Consider the following 7,619-nt stretch of genomic DNA (forward strand, 5'->3'; position numbering starts at 1 on the left):
TTTTTTGATCACCTCCTTAGCAAGCTCATGCATAGGCCAAACCACTTTCTTAATAATTAGGAAATACTGGGAGGAGGTATATGCTAGTGATGGCCTGGGAAAAATTAAAATTAACAAACAATAAAAAAAGAGATAGAGTTTTAAAAATACCTATCATATTCAAGAACATGGAGCATCTGCCAAATGTTAATTAACAATTAACTAACTATCTTGAAGAATTCAAGCTGTCTTACCACATGTGTTGTTCCCAGAAAAAAACTCCCTGACATTAAAAAGGATAGTCCCGCATAAACAAGTACAAAAGTCGATATGTATGGGTGTTTTAATGCAGAGGATTAAATTAAGCCGGTAAATATCTTTTTTTATCAATGATACATATCTGATTTTTTATGAACGCAATAATCAAGTGCATAATTCTCAAGACCCAAATCAGGTTTACACTTGCCAAAGAGAAGAAAAGAAGACCAGAGGTGAATTGGTTCACCAGAGAGACAAGCAGGCGGATTGGACATTGTTCCTTAAGACAATAATCAACCATCTCATCGTGACAGTATTTCATCAAGATTGCAGTACATTCAATGATTATCTGTGGAAATACAAAAGTGTTTGCTTTATTATTCTGTATTCTGAAAGGAAATACATTTTAAAACTGTGATAATTGCTAGTGCACTAACCATATAGGCACCAAAAGATAATTATGCGCTTAGAATGTTCGAAATAAGACCTGGACAGGGAAGCCTATCCTACTTGGTAGTCATCATAATATCTTTTATTCTTTCAAAACTCATATGAGGTATTAACACAATGAACAAAGTATTGAGATTTAGTAAGCACTAATGAAAGTGTGTTTCAAACAAGAAAAAGAGGGACATCCATCCTAACCTTGAGTGGTTTCTTTGTAGCCTTTGGTGAAGAACTGCATGGCTTTGGCTGCACGTAGGGGTGTACGTAGAAGTCCCTCCCGGTCGACGTCCTCTCCCAGCTCACCCAGTATGGTGGTATAAGCCTTCTCAATGTGAGACAGCTTGTTTGAATCTGTATCATCTTTGGAGTCCTTCTCTTTCTTGCACAAACCATTATGTTTGCAGATGTTCAGGTACTTGCCTTCTCCGTTGATCTCTACGTCATGTTGGTACTCCATTCTGGCTCTTAGGTCAACTTCCAGTGAAAGATACTGCAGGGTAGAATGATGAAACAGGCCCAGTAGTAGACTGCTAGCTTGGTGCTCTCAGAAAGGCTGTCCCCTGGTTCTTATATCCTACTTTGGGGCCCTCAGGCTACTGCATCACTGAAGCCTTAAGACACCCATGCAGGAAATGATTACATGTGCATAATTGCTGATTGAAGTTCTTGAGTGAGTTTAAACTTTCACACTGACAAGGTATCTAATCACCACACAAATCAATTTCAAATTCCCTTTCATTAAATGCCATGAAACAGCATTTGACTGATCCTGTGATGAGTTCAAATACCTTGAAGTCCCATGCTCTGATTTGAGCTCACAGAACACTAGGTGTCTTTGAACAACCATGCAAGCCTTATCAGATTATTGTAAAGCCTTTGTCTAGATTGAGCAGTTGAATAAAGTTGAATTAGATGTATTACTAAACATGAGGAACATGTCTGAACCATCCTTCATTTTACACTGTGAAAAAGTGGGGGACATTCAGAGAAGTGTACATTTATTGGATATATTGTAATAAGCAGGAATGTGCTTTAGTCCACATAAAAAGTAAATATCATAAACAACAAGGATCAAAGATTATTGTCTGTTTTAGTTGTCAAAGTAACATTAATCCTCAATTATTTCATAACAGTAAATCATCTAGATGTGTATGCAGAGAAGAGCAATGCTAGAGAATCCTTATGAAAGATTTTTGGAAGAGAGTCAATTTGTATTGTGTACTTGAAAAAAACAACTGTTTATATTTTTACAAAATGCTCTCTAAAAATGTCTGAGCACATACACATGTTTTAAAAATAATTATACAAATGTATTATTATATCTGTTAAATTTTGTTTACCCTTTTTCTAAATGTGTTACAATTAACTAATAGTTATAAAGGCCTTTGGTTTCACACTGCTGGTTTAATTTGAGATTTGAATATGAGCATGTGTCATGTTAACTGTTTAAACCATAATCTGGATAAGCGGCTATAGAATATGGATGGATGAATCTGTTAATGCGGATGAAACATGTACTTATCCTGACTAGGGATGTGGCGATACCAGAAATTCAGTAGCTACTACCAATACCATGGAAATTACAGTTCTCTCAAATATCACAGGTCATAATGTGCTCTCAAATATATTTGTTTATGTTAAAACAACTCCTTCGAAACAATTGTATTTTTCTAGTTTCTCGCATAAAACCTTTTTACAAGATTTCATTTGAACACATCATGATAATGCCACACTTTACCTTCACCCAATTCTTTTTCATTAAATGAATAGAGCTTTAAAGCCTCATAATGTTACTCAATGCAGCCTTTTTAAACATTATCTGTTAGCTCTGTGATTAAGCCAAGTGGGAACGTGATGCCCGCTGGCTGTTGTCAGCTTACATTACCAGTTCTCTTTATATATACGGATTTGTTGTATTTTCCTATGAAGCCTTATCAGAGAGATGAGGGGACACGGCTTAATCCCTGATCAATAGTATCTTCACTACTGTAGAAAAAAGAGTTCGCCATTTTTTTTTATTTAGGCATCAGCTTTGTACCAAAGTGTGTGTTCTTGTGACATCCCTTGTCGTGACAGTCAGATTCTAAGTATTTTTGCCCCACTAAATGAATAAAACATCATCTTAAAAGTGTAACGCAGTGAAACATCTACTGTGAAACAATCAGCTGTCTCAGTGACGCACAGAAGAAAATGGGAAAAAAGCTTTTACGCATCATGCCTGTTAACATAACTTACCGTTTCCACTGCCACATGACAGCATTGCACGCATAAACTCTTTCAACTCAAACAACCCTTTGGTAGATCCTGTTGTTGTGCTGTGACCAGAAGGATCAACAATCGGGCATTCTCGTTTTCTACAGATTTATATGGTTTTGTGTATGTTCCTTTTTGTTTCATTTGCTTCCAAGAATTAGAAAATTAAGCCGAAACATTGTAAATATATCTGCTTGGTCACATTTTATGAAAATGTCAATATTGAGATCTAATAAACTGTGTCGTGATAAAAACACATAAACCTGCACATTATGTGTGCGAGTGAGAAAATAAAAAATAATATTTGTTTTCACCTTTTAATATTGATGTCTATACCATTTACCACAGATAACCGTGTAAACAAACACACTTTAAATCCAAATCATACTTAGCAGTCCATCCATTTACTTATTTTGATCCACATATTCAATTGTCCTTACTGTAATCTTTGTTACTGTGCTTCCTGTATAATGTTCATTCTTCTAATTATATTCCATCTGTGCTTTTTGCTATTGTGTCAGTTTTTCTATGATTTCCTCTGCCATACTCATTCATTGTTCCTGTGTTTGACATGTGTATCACTTTCAAAGCACAGTAGCAATACTTCTGGCAAACTTGCTCAAACCAGACTTCTTTCTGATATCAACCCCTGTAAAGTTTTGTGATGTCAAATCATGCCAGGGCCTAAAGTAGAGAAGTGCATTTTGAATCATGCATGCTTCTGACATTATCACAAAATGTAGCAACAGACAAAAAAAACACCTACCAAAGTTTTACCAACCGCCCCTGTGGTAGATACTCATACATGCCAACCTTTCCAAATCCAAAAGAGGTAGGTTTGCGCGTGGCAAATGTGCACGCCCAAATGAGATAATCAGAAGAAATGGAACCCCAGAAATGACATGTATAAACCATGTATTTAATTAACATATATTGCATCATTTTATTCATTTTTCACAAAAAGTGGTAGTTTGGTAAACAGTGACATCAACGACATGTCTGATCTGTAAAATGCCCGAAAAGTAAAAGAATGGAAGATAAATATCCCAAAGTCTCCACATTTGATCACATTTTTAATGTGTTTCTGGTCCTCTTTCAGTTGAGACGGTGTAGATGAAGGATATGTCAGGATGTAGAACTCTTGTGTGTACATTGGATAAAGCCAGGTTCATATTCTTGTTTCATGTTGTTGACATATTAGAGTCAAAGGTTTGCACCGAGCGAAATATCTTTGTGTTGCGCCATACTGTACATCAGGAAATACTGCATTAAAACAGTTATTTCCTGCATTTTTCTACTGATAAAGTGTGATATAAATAATGTACAGGCTTTCAGATTGCTGTAGTTCACTAAACAGAGACATTAACGACATGTTTGGTGTTGAAAATGTCAGAAAAAGTTAAAGAATGGGAGAAAAATATCCCCAAATGGTATTATATGTTTTGTGTGTTTGTGGTCCTCTTTCAGTTGAGACACTGTAGGTGAAGGATGCTTCAGGAAAAGACCAAACACTGGATGTCTTTCAGTCGCCAACATGTGTTTTCGAGACACTGATATTAACGGGGAAACCCCTGCAGGACTGAAATGCCTCGTCTCTGTTCCCCAAACTAATTTGGGAGTGATTACCCATCAGCCCCAGGGCTAACGCTGCCTGTTGTTTCTCTTTCAGAAACACAGAGGACAGTTTGTATGATGCGATCACAGACACGCTGCAAACGGTGTCCGCCAAAAGTCGAGTGCAGTGTCTATGGAGTGTCTTTTTTTTTTTTTATAGTTTGGGAAGATTGAAAATCGGTAGGGAAAGCCAGCTAAGTCGGTAGGCGGTAGAAATATGTCAAAAGCGGTAGACTACCGCCCAAATCGGTAGGGTTGGCAGGTATGGATACTGCAACAGATTTCACTCTTATACAGTATCATGGTGAGAAAGTTAGTTCATTTTCTCTTGTTATTCCTTGCATGATTGCATAAATGTGGTCTGTTTGAATAAAGAGATTTTATAAGATTAATATTATCATTATTGAATCAAAATATCACATTAAACAGGAAATATATTTTTGGCCCTTAAAATTCCCTATTGGTAAATCTCTAAAAATTACCAACTTTTGGGTCCTGGGTTCACGCTGTTACAGCCAAGCATTTTAATCAACACAAGGCCAACCTGCTGACTGTCTTGTGCTTCAGAAGAATGCTGGGATCTACCCACATCGTGTAATACATCAACCCTGTGCGTCATACAGGCCAAAACCAAATGTATTAAATGTGAAACTCCATGCTAATTTTCATGGTCATACTTGTATTTTGGGTTTGTACTTAATCATGTTTACTTGTTTTAAACCAGCGCTACCTACTTTCTCAGTTGGTAGAAACAGCACATCATTTGATTTCACCCCTTTTTTATACAGTATGGTATAAATATAAGGCACAGGCTCTCCCACGCTCACTTCCTGCATGAACTTTTATCCTCAGAGGTGTCTGAGTTTCTCAGGTTGTCTCCCCCTCCCCGCCAGTCTCTTCTTCATGTTCCTCATTTAGCTTTTTATACAACCAGCTGCTTCTGTTTTAGAATAGGGTAACAGCTAAATGCATTGTTTTGTATTATTTAGTATAAAAACTATATTATTATTAAGTTATTGGGACACTCCTCTTAATCATTGAATTCAGGTGTTTCATTCAGTCCCTTTGCCACAGGTGTATAAAATCAAGCAGTCTGCCTTAACAAACACCTGAATTCAATGATTAAGAGGAGTGTCCCAATAACTTAATAATANGGCATTGTAAAGTGGCCAAATTCTGATCAGCTCATTTTCAGACAGGTTTTTATATAAATGGATCAGGACAAAAATGTATAAAATACATGAAAAAGTGGATTTAGCATAATAGGTGACGTTTAAGAAAAATGTGGAGTGGTCTCTTACACAACACATTAAATCATTAGCAAAGATAGGTATTCAAAATGAACATTACTTAATATATACATTTAATCAATATAATTAAAGTATTATACAGTTACAAGCTTCACATGAATAGATATAATGTGTGTATGTTGATATTTTATTTCTGTTTGGGTTCATTTTCAACCTTTAAAGGTAAAATCCTGAAAGAATGAAACTGAGTTGAATTATGCGTACTTGGTCTTATGCCCCCATGAGGACATCTGGTGACAGTCACAATCATTAACCGGAAAGTGAGGTTTAATCCATCTTTTGGTTATGGTGAATTCATCAAGGGAGATCTAATCCTGGTTTATGATTCTGTGATATTTTGCTGATAGAAAAAAAAATGCATTTAAATGAACGAAATAGGGCAGACTATGTTTTCAAATCTCAATGCATTAAACATTTACTGATGCATTATTATAGTCATGGCAGCATTTTGACTGTCAGCAAAATCACAAGATATAGCCAGTTAGTCTTTTATGAAAAGTAAGGCTTTTTACTTCAAAAGGACTGGTTTATAATAGAGACAATGATATTATACAAACACATTTTGGATCATATTCTTATATAAAACAACCTAAACTACGATAAAGATGTCATGTATATCGCTTCACACCACCTGGTTATGGTTATCGTAGGATCCTGGTCACACTAATATTGACTGTCATATTGTCAACACTTCCAAGTAAAATATCAGACCTACTGTAGTGACACCATGTAGAGAAAACCCATGATACAGTTCTAGGAATAAAAAAAAGGAACGTGCATGTAAATCAGGGGGAAATAATAGAAAACTAACTCTTATTTAACCTTAACACCAACCCCTATACAACAAAGAGCTTTTGAGTTGGATATAAAGATGCTCCAGATGTCATCATGTGGACAAAGTTCTTAGTATTGATGTTGACTGATTAACAGTCCTTTTAATACATTATTCCATCTTGTTTCCAGTGTAAACAGCTGACTGAAACATACATTAAATGGACAGCTATATAAGTGCTGGAATATTATTAAATAGTCAGTGCGAATTTAAACTGCATTTGTTTGCAGTGAGCAACACCTTCCATCTTCTATAAATGCTAACAAAGCTCTGGGCTATTGGAGTCAGGAAGTACAGAACGACTATTAACAACCAGGAACAATTTGCAATCAGACTAATGTATGATCTTTATTTAAGCTGTCCTAAATGAATCGGCCTGCGTGGACTTGAACTCAAGAACTGCTTGGTGTGAAACAACAAGTGCTAGAAACAATGAACTATTAGAGAAACCCTGACCTTGACCCTAAGTCCTTGAGAGAATAAACGCAGTGTCTATAGAAAGATTTCCAAGAAAAGTTTCAAAGCGATGGTACATTAGTGGTATTCCAATTTTTGTATGTCAACTAATCTTTGATCCTTGTTGTTTATGAAATTCACTATTTATGTGGACTAAAGCACATTCCTGCTTATTACAATATATCCAATAAATGTACACTTCTCTGAATGTCCTGTGTAAAATGAAGGATGGTTCAGACATGTTCCTCATGTTTAGTAATACATCTAATTCAACTTTATTCAACTGCTCAATCTAGACAAAGGCTTTACAATAATCTGATAAGGCTTGCATGGTTGTTCAAAGACACCTAGTGTTCTGTGAGCTCAAATCAGAGCATGGGACTTCAAGGTATTTGAACTCATCACAGGATCAGTCACATGCTGTTTCATGGCATTTAATGAAAGGGAATTTGAAATTGATTTGTGTGGTG

General features: G+C 36.0%; 1 protein-coding gene and 1 long non-coding RNA gene across 2 annotated transcripts in view; one reads left to right on the top strand and one right to left on the bottom strand.

Annotated features, from left to right (window-relative positions):
* LOC104946914 (uncharacterized) overlaps positions 1-1,370 on the top strand; it is a 19,050-nt gene extending 17,680 nt beyond the window's left edge. The window contains exon 3 of the long non-coding RNA XR_798508.1: positions 1,360-1,370. This is a non-coding gene — a long non-coding RNA (uncharacterized lncRNA). The remainder of the gene's footprint in view (positions 1-1,359) is intronic.
* Positions 540-1,217, bottom strand: LOC104946910 (GTP cyclohydrolase 1-like). Its single transcript, XM_010772816.1, has 2 exons — positions 883-1,217; positions 540-586 (listed from the first exon to the last, which is right to left on the bottom strand). The coding sequence occupies exons 1-2, from the start codon at positions 1,139-1,141 to the stop codon at positions 576-578; spliced, it is 270 nt and encodes an 89-aa protein (XP_010771118.1). The 5' UTR covers positions 1,142-1,217; the 3' UTR covers positions 540-575.
* Positions 1,371-7,619: the final 6,249 nt, after the last annotated feature.

Source organism: Notothenia coriiceps, unplaced genomic scaffold, assembly GCF_000735185.1.
Source record: "Notothenia coriiceps isolate Sejong01 unplaced genomic scaffold, NC01 NC01_scaffold00011632, whole genome shotgun sequence".
In the NCBI taxonomy this organism is placed as follows: Eukaryota; Metazoa; Chordata; class Actinopteri; order Perciformes; family Nototheniidae; genus Notothenia; species Notothenia coriiceps.